This window comes from Corticium candelabrum, chromosome 22 (genome assembly GCF_963422355.1).
Source record: "Corticium candelabrum chromosome 22, ooCorCand1.1, whole genome shotgun sequence".
NCBI lineage: Eukaryota > Metazoa > Porifera > Homoscleromorpha > Homosclerophorida > Plakinidae > Corticium > Corticium candelabrum.
The window spans coordinates 4,793,149-4,807,224 of record NC_085106.1 but is presented as its reverse complement, the minus strand read 5'-3'; the positions used below and the strand labels follow the sequence as shown (position 1 = coordinate 4,807,224).

General features: G+C 40.1%; 1 protein-coding gene across 1 annotated transcript; it reads right to left on the bottom strand.

The window, feature by feature from the left end:
• Positions 1–505: 505 nt before the first annotated feature.
• LOC134197419 (uncharacterized) lies at positions 506–5,648 on the bottom strand. The gene is made up of 3 exons (XM_062666739.1): positions 1,889–5,648; positions 1,549–1,824; positions 506–1,035 (listed from the first exon to the last, which is right to left on the bottom strand). Exons 1-3 carry the CDS (start codon positions 4,311–4,313, stop codon positions 629–631), a joined length of 3,108 nt encoding a protein of 1,035 aa, XP_062522723.1. The 5' UTR covers positions 4,314–5,648; the 3' UTR covers positions 506–628.
• Between the last annotated feature and the right edge of the window lie 8,428 nt (positions 5,649–14,076).

The following is a 14,076-nucleotide window of genomic DNA, read 5'->3' as shown; positions in this document are numbered from 1 at the left end:
GATGTGCCCCAACCGAGCGCAAAAAAATAATTCACAAGATCAAAGGAACCTCACCAGACATTTCCCTCGCGCGGCATGACACTTCTTGTCTTGTGGGTTCGCTCTGTTGGAACAACTAATAATGAACCAAATATTTCTTATTGCTTCGATCTACAGGTTGCATGTAAGTTTTTCACTCACGCATGCATGCTGCAGCCCTAGCTTGCAACTTATGCAGAATCTAGTTTTCAACTTTTAACTTAATAGGATGGAAATGGGAAGGGCATGTGGAAGGCATAGACAATCATAATGCTGACTGTCTCTAAATTTTAAGACCATCCAATGTGTTGTACAAATCACAAGTTGACAACATCCTAGTCATGGCTACTAGAGCAGGAAATAGAAGGCCAATCAAACTCACTCCTGGTGACTTACAGAAGTTTAGTTGTGTTTACTCTACTGCTCTAGTAAGTTGGATATTCACGTGAATCACTATCTATATATAGGTAACTCTGTCTGTCTTGACGTTGTGTCATGATCACATTTGAGTTATAATGTCATCACAGCTCAATTACAAGTTTGATATCTTTATTCAAGACGTGCATGCGGTAACTATACTGTATAAACTTCTGTAGCGACAAGCTTCAAATCAAAAAACACTTTGATGTCTTGGCAGGCACACGTTGTCTACTGCATGACCGTTTACATAATCTACCAAGTCTGCACCAAATAAGGAGTTTGCTTGAGAATTCTTGTCCATTCTCACGAATGTTTTAATAATTAAACGACATGTAGCTCCTCTGTCTAGATCATCGGTCCAATCACCCAGCATTCGATGAGCTTGCCCAAACAATGAAAATCTGTATTGCTGTTCTATTACACTGACTGTTAATGAGGTAAACATGTTTGGAGCAAGAAGTGCTGCAAATTCCTTCCAATAACCAGAAATCTCACGAGCTACATCAACCAGACGTCTTTCACTCAATTTGCAGTCAGCCCTCTTTTGCATTTCTGCAGAAACAGATTTTGGATGACGTGCTACTGAAACACCTGAAACTAAAGAAATCAATGGCAATTAGTAAACAAATTTCTAATCAATGAAACTATATCAACTATATGAAACTGTGTTGATATCTTAAATTATTTCTATTTGAATTTGCAAACAAGATGTAACCTCACCAGTTCAAGAAAATATTACTAACATATTCAGTGAATATAACAGGAAACTATAATCATGAATAATGTGTGAAAGATGTCTTCTTCATTCTTTTATTGCAATATACAGGATATTCACCTCAGATACTTACTAGATACTTTGTGAAGATCATACTATCAATATGTCTAAAAATACTTTCCCTTTATAATAATTCCCTCTCTTGGATAACTCTCTCTTTCCATTAATTTCCTGACAAAAAGTACCTAAAAATAATTGTCAAGGGAATACAGTATTCAGTTTGATCAAAGTTTTATTCAATTTCATTACAATACTACACTGTAGCACAGTATATACAATACAAACACTACAAACTCACTTCATAAAAAGCTAATTATTACAACTTAGGTGCTCACCTGCCAGTTGATCCTTTACTGCCATAATGATTGGCTGGGGAATACAATGACATGCTGCTAGAAGTTGTTTGGCTGCTTCATCTCGTCCTACTTCTTGTGCTCTTGCTTCAAACAAAGCCTTCAACTTGTCAGCACCAAGAGAGAAAACATTTGTATTCTCGTTGACTTTGCTCATTGTAAATGCCAACTTCAAACCAATAGAGAGCCAACGATCATGACCCTGCTGTAATACAGCAGACAGAATCACATCTGGATTATAAACACTGTCAGCAGCAACTGTAAAAGACAAATACAATAATAAGACAATAGTAAATTGATTATACTGCTGTATGTGATATACCTTCAACAGTATGACTAGTAGACGTGTCATAAAACCACAAATCAAGTTTAGCAGGAGGATCAATGTTTTCATGCTCTTTGTCCAGCAGAATATCATCTTGTGGATATTCATCCAATGAAGCCAGTCGGTTTGGATCATATTCGTCTGGAGCTTCAGCAGCAGCACCATGAAAACAGAACTCAAACTGAAAGCCATCCATTCCTCGTGCCTTCGCATGTGTCAGTTGTTCTATTAGAGTCACTCGCACAACATCACACAATGGATATTCATCCAATGAAGCCAGTCGGTTTGGATCATATTCGTCTGGAGCTTCAGCAGCAGCACCATGAAAACAGAACTCAAACTGAAAGCCATCCATTCCTCGTGCCTTCGCATGTGTCAGTTGTTCTATTAGAGTCACTCGCACAACATCACACAATGGACAAAGCTCTTCATATGCAGGTAGTTTTCTGCGAATCGATGGACAGTAGACGGTAGCAATGACAGCCTTCACAGTGTAGACCAACTCCAGATCCACATCCTTGTGAAGATGAAGTATCACCTGGTTTCTGCTAAGCTGTGGGCTTTTTGTGTGCTTGCTGACCATGCGGGTCACAAGACGGTAAAATAGAGGCTTGAGAAAAGCATTGAAACCTCTGGGAATAAAGAACAAAGATGGAGAAGATGTACAAGAGCACAATGCTGATTGGTAGGCAACGGGGGTCTTGATAATTTCTTTGGTGACCATAGATGGGACCAAAAAGTTCTGACCTTGTTGGACGTTGACATCTGGAGCAATTGAACGAGAGGCCAAGTATGCTCCTGAAATGATATTAAACAGCTGCAGAAGAATAAGGATGACAGCATAGTTTGCTTCTTCTACTCCTGCCTTCTTCATCAGAAACTTGGCAAGATTCCATGACATAATCCCTTCTTGGTGAAGCTTCTTGACATCATTCCACGTCTCAGGAAGACTTCTTGCTTGATCCACGACTGTGACAAAAATGGCGAACACATCAGCAACCAACTGAATGTAGGGAAGCACCTTCTTATTGAGCCCGACAACACTGTGATAGAATGCAATGCTTCCATGGCTGCGAAGATATCGCAGTGCTTGTCTGCATTCCTCATCTAATGAGATATCACACACACTTGCAGCTAATTGGCAGACGTCCTGTAGATCAAGAACTTTGTGCTTTCTCGTTCTCAACAGACCCAGACCCTTATCTAGCATGGCCCATGGTAATGCAATCTTCTCTTCTTCATCCCAGTATTCACGAGCCATTTCAACGATCATTTTCTTGACGAGGACGATCGTTGGATCGGGATTGCCTGTTCCTGACTTTGTGTTGTCAACATGGAACAGCACCTGATCATCACTAAAGGGCACAATGTGATCACCAAAATTCTCTTCAGCGATGATTTCTTGCACAATTTGCTCCTGTCTTGCCATAAAACTTTTAGTTTTTGCTTTATCTTTTCTAGAAGCAAACATGAATGTTGCTGGTGCCCTTTTGACACGCCCCTTGCCAAAAAATTTATTGCGTCTTCTGCCAGCAGGAAAGGCAGCAGAGAGGGCAGAGAAGCAGTGGCGTATGACATCGGCTCTTGTGGTAGCAACATCTCGTGGTTTCTCAATAAAAGTTCCATCTGCAAGACGAAACTTGGATGTGGTCACCTTCTCATCTAGTGGCTTGGAACCATCGATAACCACAAAACAAGCTGTACATTGATACTCATTATCAGCCATAAGTGCAGCATGTGTGGAGAGGAATAGATCTTGATCTTCTCTGTCCATCATCGTCACATTGATCATTTCTTGAACATTGCGCATCTCCTCCTTATTCTTCTCTATGAGATTAATGGCCACATGTACATTTCGATCAATTTCTTTAGCAAGTTTGAAATCCTTGTATCCTACTGGATGACTCCTAGCTTCAGCATACGTTGACTTCAAACCGCTTGCTTTTGCATTCACGTTTGCCTTCAAATCAGATTCTGTAGAACTTGCTTGTGGGCTCTGCTCTTGCTCGTCTCGTTTTGCTGTGCTGGACTGTTGTTCCTTGTCATAAACAACAAATTCTCTTGCAAACAGCTTGCTGAGATGCGCTTGTCTCTCCTCTTCACTTTTCAATTCCTTCCAGTCGGTGCCATGTCCAATTGCTTGTGAGATCATCATCTTCACCTTCACTCCCTCCGTGCTCTCCCGAACTTCAACAAATGGTTTGTCTGTCATTGAAGCTTCCAGGCATGACTTGCCCGCATCTTCCTCCCCCATACAGTCAATGAACACCGTGTTGCCTGGCACTTTGCCTTTTTTGCATTCTTGATCAAAATCAGCTTTTCCTTCAGGACCCAAACGGTCAACAACAGAAGGAGTTGAAGCTACAACAATATCATTTCGTTTGATGACCAGATTATTGAAATTAAATAAGAAAACAGTCATTCGAATGGTACGATAGTAGAACACACGCTTACAATAATAAACTTCAACTGTATATTCTAGACATGCACACACCCAAAAACACACACACACACACACACACACAAACACACACACACACACACACACACACACACAAACACACACACACACACACACACACACACACACACACACACACACATACTGGAAGACATGGTGTATTTGAAAAATACAGCACTAAGTTAAGTATATGTTGACAGCAATGTACAGCTAACAATTAAAGCAGCAATCAAATTCTTACTACTGAAAGACATTGCGTATTTACTACTGCTACTTAAGAGACCGACAAGCAGCCCTCAGCAATAGCTACTGCAATGCTACCCTTGATGCTGTTGCTGAATTGTCTTGCACAACATCGTCTAAGACAGGTAACTGCTGCTCTGATAAGTGAGAAGCCAAATAGACATCTGATGCAGTGAATAGAAGACCCATAAGATGTGTCTCTTTTGCCAACCAGCAACGAAGTAAGTCTCTTCAAGAAAGTAGACATTTATGGTTTTACTTCTTCCTCCAGTACAACATAAAACAAATGGAGTAAAGGAGGCATGTTCTATTCTTGTGACTCGTTGTTCATCCTTGCGTCACTTCTCTTGCTCATGTCGTCGTTAGCATGATTCTAGTGACAATGACTGGTATGTTAGAGAGTTTGGGTTGAATAAAAGAACATCAAAGAAAGTTTTTTCAAACCATCCACCTCCTACTCCAAAGGCTACTATGTCTAATCATGCCTCGTCTTCTTTGATAGAGGAGCAACCAGACATAGTTTCTCAGGTCAAAGGCTGTACAGTGAGCTCAAGACATCATACCTGATTTCATCCAATAATTGTCCAAAGAAGTCTTGAACTTCATTGTGTCGCATTGAGATAAATCCACCTTTATGGCAATTCACAGAAAGATCAACAGTAAAGGAAGCAGCACAAGAACAGCGCTCACTCAGACGTTGAAGACGCCATCTATTCCTGAGATGAATTGCATCTTGAAAAGCAGATTTATTGAGGAAGAACCCCTGTTCGACTAAAGGAAGTACAGTCAACAAACTGGATGCACATTTTCTTGAGCAAGTTCATCGGATCTTTTCTGATTTGAAGGTAAATCATTCAGCAGTATGTCAGCTTTTGTTTTGGTTGCATGTAGTTTCAATCTTTGATTGTTCGTCTTTATCGAATTTTCTTGGTGACTGACATCAAATAGGTCGAACTGCTGCCGAAGAATGTGCTCAACAAGCGGTGCAGATATCGTTGAATTCCTATTGCATTGAATTCTTTGAATTTTTATCCTAAAATTCAATATAAAGGGTTTGCATACAATCGATTTCAATCCTTACTTCATAATTAACTCAACCCAACAGTATCAAAACACCTATTAGTGTTGTGGCACACCAGTGACAGGATTATGATGAATGAAATAAATGTTGTCTTGTTTGATGTTTGGTCTCTTTGTCTACTGCTGTTGCTACATGGCTGTTGCTATTAGGAATACAATTTTTATCCACAAGATATTTGGATACCTTTGAATTCCAATTTAACCAAATTCAGTTATATCTTTAAATTATGAAAACTCTGTCACCACTGATGTAGGGTTTGGTATTGCAAGTCCGCCAAGTCGGGCAGAAAAGGCCATCAGGTGTCTGATATCACCTCTTGAACTGCTGCAAACGGTGAGAGCCCAAATGAGTGTGTTTCTGATGCTTGCTTCCAATGGTTCTAATGTCTCAGAGGTGAATTGGCTTGACCTGAGAGCATAAGTCCATTTACCTTGAAGTCCATGGATTAGCGCAGAGTAGGCAACCTGTGGCTGAGACTTGGCGATTAACACAAGCTTTTCAATGTGGTCAATCCAATAGTTGACTTTTGTTTGTTGGAAGCTTTGACGGATCCCAGTAGAGCTCCGAGGTAACATCGACCAGGGGTTGTGATGTTGATGTTTGTGTTCCAAAAATATCACAAGCCTGGTCTTCAAAATGAGGTTTAACAAGCAACAAGAACTTCTTGGCATTAGGAAAGGAACAAATTCCTACCCAAATTTCTATAATTGCTTCTACCATTCAAAGGTAGAGTTTATATTTCTTTCAACTGCAGCATCATCAGCATACTAGACTTGTCGACTGCCATCTGTTTGTATTTTTATGAGTGGCACAGTGGCCAGAGCATACATGGCCATTGCGAAGGGATCTCCCTGAGTAGTTCCTTCTTGAAATAAAATTGTTTCACCTCCAATAAAGAGCAAAGATGGTTGGCAGTAGCAATTGACAAGCATTGCAAGGCAGGAACTAGAGATGTTATGTAAGGCTGCTGTTTAGGCTGTTGAAAGCGTTTGTAGCATCAACTAAAGAATGATATCAGCATCCTCATCATCGTAGATTTTCTGCATTGCATGTATGGCTGCTTCACAACCTCCTAGTTGTCCAGCACAAAGTTGTATTGCTCCTGTTACTGACTGAATATCACCTCCTACTACTGATAAGATGGCCTTTCCAATAGTTCTGCGAATATTATGATTTTACAGACACCAATGGGTTGGACGCCTGGATTCTTGTTCAGTGATATTAAACGACAAGCAAAGAAGGCAGCAACTCCCTTTGAATGTACACATTCAGACGATAAACGCTTTGCAAATGAAGCAAGAGCATCAAACAAAAGATTGGAAGAGCCCCTAAAACTGTTGCAGAGACGCTTCAACATAGCAGCCTCCATTCCTGATGGACCAACTGATCCAGAAGAACAAATTGCTATCTTCCGAATAATTGAACCATCTATGGCTCAAAAGAGTATGTCATGGACAGGCTCAGTCTGATCTGAAAGGTTCGCCAAGGCATGGCAATGTGCTTGGGAAGAACTGGGCATTTCCTACTGCTACTACTGAAATGGTGTACTTGAATGGATCATACTATGATACATTGCAACAAGCTAAATACTCTATAACATATTATACATTAATAACAATAATACTGTACCCACCAACACAAAAACAGTCATCCGTTGATTAAAAGTTTAATCAAAACATACATCTAGACTACTTGTAAAGCTGACTCTCTGCGCACACAGAAAGTAAGCTACCAAATGAATACAACGCTTTTCTGATAGACCTACAGCCTGGCAAACACTACTCTGCACCTTATCCAGACAATTGCTAGACAGAATGGAATGTCCGTTTTTCTGAAAGGAGAGATGCTAATTTCTTAAAGCAGGTAGTTGTCAATTTGCTTGCTCCACAATTATATGCAAAGATAAGAGGTGTAAAGGAAGCCATTTCCACTCGCTGTAATCGATCTTCATATTTCCACTTTTATCCTGTTCTTGTTTTCAATAAAATGATGTGATACTAGATGTCACAGTATTGACTCTGCAGTGGGATTGAAAACACGCACGTCAAAGTAGGTTTTTTGGAAACTACTTTGATAGAAACTATAAGCAGAAATGTCCAGGCGTAATTCGTCATTCCTAGTGATTGTTTCCTTTGGCAGTACCTCTCCATTTAGAGGCTGAAAAGTGGGTTCAGTATGAACATCACAGCAGACATCTGACATCATGCCAGCTAAAACGTCTCGCAGCTCTTATGTCTAATTGTTAGTATTTCTGCATCCAGTTTTGTCTCATGCTCTTTTAGACGTTTAACTGAATACTTGATTGACTGTTGCTGTTCACATACATCTACCAACTCATGATTTTTCTGTACTATGTGATTGATCAAAGGTTGTGTAACTCTCAGTGAGTTTTTTGTATTCTTCGTCAAGAAATGCTGGTTCGATTATACCGAGACCACACAAGCGTGTAGGAAGAGCAACGAGGCTTCTCATTAGATTACTTGTTTAGTTTAGTAAAACGAGCGTTTAGAATGTGTGGTGATGAATTTAGAATCAATTGTGTTATTCAAAGGATTGATGAATTGAGACTAATGGTCATTGCATCTGGATATGTATGTCCATCGTCCAATAACCCAATGAGTAAAGGCTGCAAATGCAGCTTGTGGTTGTGTTTCACCTATCAGTGACAACAGTTCTATTGCTTGTTTCCACAATTCTACTTTGCTCTCAAGGAAGTTGTCGCAAACTTTTTTTCCTCCTAGGGCTGCGTCTAGGTAATGGTGGCCTTCTGTCGTTATTTAAATTCCTGTGTCATTATATAGATGGTGAGCTTATATAACAATGAAGCTAGTTGTTGTTACTAATAGAATATGTGTGTATAATACTAAGGCAGTTATCTAAAGCGTCCTTCTGCTCTTAACTGCAAGTAGAATGTTGCCATTTGTTGAGCCTCCGAACTTCACTCTAGATCCTCTGAGAGACAAGATGCATGCTTGTAGAAAGGCAAAGTTAAGGTGGCAGAGAATCCAGTTGAGTGTTTGGCTGTGTGGTGTGTTTTATTGTGAGATAGTAAGGAAGCTAATCTCTTCAGGAATGCTGTAGTGATCTTTCTACATCCACCTGTGCATGACAGTATGATTGGCATGAAAGAAGCTAGTTCAACTGCCACAACCCATTCCTCATATTTCCGTTTCTTGCCTTGTTCCTGATTTCTGTAACAAGATGCAATTTTGTTCCTGCTGTAAGAGGTTGTGATTGAATTAAAAATCCTCACGTCATAATAGGTACGTTTGAATCGTCCACCACTGAATCTGTTCACAACAATGTCCAACGGAGCCTCATCATCTGTTGTACAAATCTTTCTTGTAAATTTCTCACAGTTGAGAGGCTGTAGTAACCGTTCTCGTTGAACATCATAGCACACATCAGTTAACATGTAATGGAATATATCCAGAACTTCATTATGTTGAATTGTTGAATACCCTCCAGTAGACCACGACAGATAATGATCAACTGTGAAGGGAGCTCCATAAGGACAATCATCAGGTAGATTCATTGGTCGCAAACCACATCTCAAGCATACAGGGTGTCTCTAAATGCCGATTGGTACGTGCAAACAAAATCCTTGTTGTTCTCAGGGAAGTGTTGTCAGCCAGCTTGAACTACCATGAGGGACGTTGCCCAATTCTACCTGTTGCTAGATGATCAAGTTGACAAGTCATGTAGAAACTGTTTTTGAAATGCATATATTCAGACTTCATGTTGACAGGATTGAGTGTTTCAAGTCCTCGTGTTGGGGTGGTAGTTCTAAAAGCCTTAATTCTTCCACTTCTCCTGCAGGATGTCTTCCAGTGATAGCAGAAATCAATTCTTTTTGGGTCTGCATTTCTAGAGAAAGCAGAGGTTCAGTTGTATATTCATTGGTACTCATGGCATAAACCCATCTTCTGATAACGCCATGTGTCAAAGCAGCGTGCGCAGCTTTCGGTTGAGATTGTGTGATCTTAGCCAATGTTTCAATCTCTGATTCCATTCTATAACATTTTGTTTGAGAAATCCTTTGCAAAATTCTTGTTTCTCAATGCTGCTCCAAGGTACTTTCTGCCTTCTCTTGTGATGTTGATGTTTCTGTTATCAAAAAGATGTTTTGCTGTGTCCAAGAATCCATGTTTCACTACAAGCCATGATTTATTCGTGTTTGGAAAGTATCCAAATATGGAGCCAAAGTCAGTAAGTTTGTTCCACCATTGCCTCAATGATTTAAGTTGACCTCCTGCAACTGTATCATCAGCATACCAAAAACTTGCTTTGCATCCCTTGTTTGTACTTTGTGAGAAGAGGCCTGCATGGCAGTTAAAGTACACATGGTCATCGTTAGAGGATCCCCTTGTGTTGTACCTTCCATGGATAGCAAAACTTCTCCTCAAATGAACAATTTGGCAGGCAGTCTGTATGTGTTGGTAAGCGTTGAGAAAATTGCAGGACAATTCATGGATATATTTCTAAATGCCACGTGACGGTTGAGGTTGTTAAATGCATCCATTGCATTAACAAGAAGAACAGCTTCCGTTTTGGGATGATCAAATATGGCATGCATGGAATGAACAACAGCCTCACAACTAGCATCTTGACCTGCACAAAGTTGTAGTACTCCAGCAACTGTCAAGAGATCATTCTTCACGACACTAAGTATGGCCTTGCTAATGATTCTTCTTATAGTTTCACAGACACCTATTGGACTGACTGCAGGATTTTTGTCAAGGGCAATTAATCAACAAGCAACCAAGAGAGCAATCCCACTAGGGTCAATAAATTCAGTAGAGATTTTGCGAGCCAATCAAGCTAAAGAGTTACATAAATGAAACAATTTGTTCTGAAACAAGGTACATAGTCTCCTTCAATCAGAAGCATCAAGTCCTGATGCTCCTAGTGCTCCACTGCATTTCAGAACCCTTTCTCGTATTAGTAAACCATCTATCTCATCAAACAGAATGGAATGGACTTCACAAGGTTGAAATTTCAGGTCTAGAATGGCTTTATCATACTAAGGGCCTGGGTCAGAGTGTTTCTCTTTCAATATGTCTCTAACTGATTTGTGAGATACGTCACCGTCACTGATGGATTCATCTAGTGATAGCAAGCCACAGTTGATCTCACCAGACAAAATTCGTTGTGCAGCCTTTACATTAATTATGGTTGTTCATGCATTAAACAAATTGTCATGACAGTGCACTCTCTGATGAATGTCTAGGTGCTCCCTTGAAACACAATCATTGCTGAATAGCTCTACCTTCAGTTAGCAGACTGTCAATGTCATCGTTCTTCCATGCAGACAAGCGACGTGAAAGGCACTGTAATTTCTTATGAGCACTCAATCTCCCAACAGATTTTTGTAGCAATAAGTGAGGCATAATCATAGGGATGTGATGGCAATACTTTCTATATTTGAAGCGTCAGCACATCCTTGAAACAGACTGGCCATTTCAGATACAATTTGCCTTCTCAAAGCACCATGAGGCAGCTTGAAAAGATTTCATTTCCAGTGTACCACCTCAGAGTATGCTCTATCTACCATTTGCTTGAAATCAAGCCCAGATCGAGATCCCCAACAAAAGTCAACACTGTCAATCTGTTTGTAGGGAGGAAGATGGTTACCAACATTGCTGGATGTTGAATTGCAATAAGCTTGTGTGATAAATGACTCTGAATGTGACACTTCATTTGGTAGCATATTAATTAAATTGCTGAGTAGTTGCATTTTCCTGCACAGTGACGTCACTACACTCATTGGCCTTAAGTGTATTATACGGAGACTACGATAAATTCGACGATGATGAGCGGGTTGACGAATGATTACTACGGAGAGCTTCAGCGTATGACTTTCTTGCGTTTCATTTCCACTGAGGCATAACCGAGCTGTCTGAACGATTCAACTGCTCCTCGTTTCGTGACTGTTGCTGTGACACAAGGCTTCCTTGACATCACTCTTGATATGCATATGGAGCCATCAATTGGAGTTGATCGTTGACTCGATCGTTTAAGTACTACTACTACTACTACCACTGAAGAAACCTGGTGATTTCAATAAATTGTACTACATATAACAAAGCTAGTTATTGTTACTAATAGAATATGTGTGTATAATGCTATGGTCGTTATCTAAAGCGTACTTTAAAGTTATCTAAAGTCCTGATCTCATTAACATGGATGTTGCAATGGGATGGCCAGAATCAGTGATATTGTCAACCCCAGTCAATGACAATGTACCATTGCATTGCACATTGTACGTACTCAACTCCTGAATAAACAATGAGATACGCAATTGTGTGCAAGTTCCGTGCCCAGGGAAATAACATCAATGCTCATCCAAACACTTAAACCATTATTACTTTCAGTTATTACTTAATTAAATACATTACATAAGATCTCATTTGGTCATATCGTGAACTGATAAAACAACATCTTTAGAAATCCTGAAGTCTCTCTCAATGTATAGCAATGCATCCTAGAGACTCTGCAGACCTGATTTCCTGTTTGATATCTCACTAACAAGATCAGTCTCCCAAACAATCTTCTTGCTTTCTGTATTCTATTCCACTGGAAGCTGCTACTGCACTATCTTCTCAATTGAGGTTGTCAGCATTGTAGTCACATAAGAAATCTCTTAAACTGACTGGTTGTTTTCTGTAGTTGCTGTTTAACTGGTTAATATTCTCCACTCCAGCCAGACATGCCTTGATGAACTAAAGTGAAAGTGAAATCCTGATTTCACTGTTTTGTACAGCCACACCATTTGATGGCAACGGCAAAGTCTGGGCTGTGGCAAACAAGACACTGAATTTTCTATTCTAATTGTTTACTATTTGACAAATAAGAATCCATACTGACATAACCAAATCAATATTACGTACAAGTAACAAGAAGTACTCAAAGCCAGTTGCAGTCTCCTGGAGCAAAAAGACCTGCTATGCAGCCACGTTTGCCTGTCTTGACAACTTGTGTCTACTGTCACAGAAACAACAGTGCTGTATTGTTGTAATCCTTGACTAGTTCATTCCTCTAAATAAAATCGTCTACGTAGTATCAATAGGAGCAGTGAAAGATTGGAGACCTGAGCACGGCTGTTGAAAGACTGATGATTACAAGGTCAAATCCAAAATGTTTTAAAGGTTCCAAAAGTGTTAGTACAAAGAAATTAAGTACCAGAATTCTTCTGTCAGCACGGGGGTGTGCCAACCTTGCAATACCATCTGCTATAGTGTGCATGTAAAACTAAGTTCTGCTACCATCATTCCATATAGCATATAATACCTTTACTCTCCCACATTAGCATACGTTTGTAAGTTCAAAAATGGCTTTAAATGCTATACTATCAGATGCAGGCTTGTAGACTAGAAGATTGAGTGGGTTCAACTCAATGCCACATTTAAGGATGATCAAGTCAAGACCCATTTCATTTCAAGTCAACTTGCAGTTCTTTGTGCTCATGCAGTTTTTGTAGAATTTGGTAACTTTAATACACACACACACACACACACACACACACACACACACACACACACACACACACACACACACACACACACACACACACACACACACACACACACACACACACACATGAACAGCTGAATAAAATTGAAAAATGTAGCAAAGTGACTCAGTGTAGCAGTACAGCGGCTGCAGTGACTGCACGGAGACTGTGATCCGGCCAGCTTCCTGTTTTACTCCAAATAGTTTTCTGTAAGATTGCACTGACATGTCTAGATGAGCTTCCATATACATGTAATATTCTATATAGCCTTGTATCACATTCTCTTGTGCTTTTCATTGCTGCATGACTAGAGCTCCCTCCATGCGATGAAGTAGTTGAATGTTAAGTAGATGGTAGGACAGTTGGTGCAAGTCAATGCAGACTGTTGGACAGAGGAAATGTGAAGCCATTAGATGAAAGACTTCATGGGAACTCCAATAAATGGGTCAGCAGCATGTGACAAAAGCGAGGTACACACTGAGTAACATGATAAACAAAGTGTAGATGACCGTGCGTGTAGATGGGCATGTATTTGTGCTGCGTGGAAAAATTTCTTATAAGTAAATGTGTGATAGCGATTAATGCTGCCTGAGCTGCACAAACAGCTTCTACTATATTTTGTGTAATTGTTCCTTATGTGTAACTACCAATAGAGAAGTTGATATGTTGATAAGGACTGCAGTCTATCACGCCAATGTTCTGGGGCTAAACAAATACATTGGCTTGGCTTGTGAGCCTACTACCCCGTTTACATGAGCACTTACTTGTAAGCAGGCCAGCCCATGCTGAACTGAACTGAACTGAACCAAACTGAACTGGTTTATATTTAGACAGGGGAGTCTTCCGCAATAGTGGCGAATCCACCAGACACCCTGTTTATAACAGGG

What these genes read in the sequence shown, in the direction of transcription:
- LOC134197419 (XM_062666739.1), bottom strand. Translation starts at nt 4,313, where the DNA reads ATGACTGTTTTCTTATTTAATTTCAATAATCTGGTCATCAAACGAAAT. An exon ending in TACTAGTCATACTGTTGAAG is followed by an intron (nt 1,825 to 1,888) that starts GTATATCACATA and finishes TGTCTTTTACAG; the next exon opens with TTGCTGCTGACAGTGTTTAT. An exon ending in AGTAAAGGATCAACTGGCAG is followed by an intron (nt 1,036 to 1,548) that starts GTGAGCACCTAA and finishes TGATTTCTTTAG; the next exon opens with TTTCAGGTGTTTCAGTAGCA.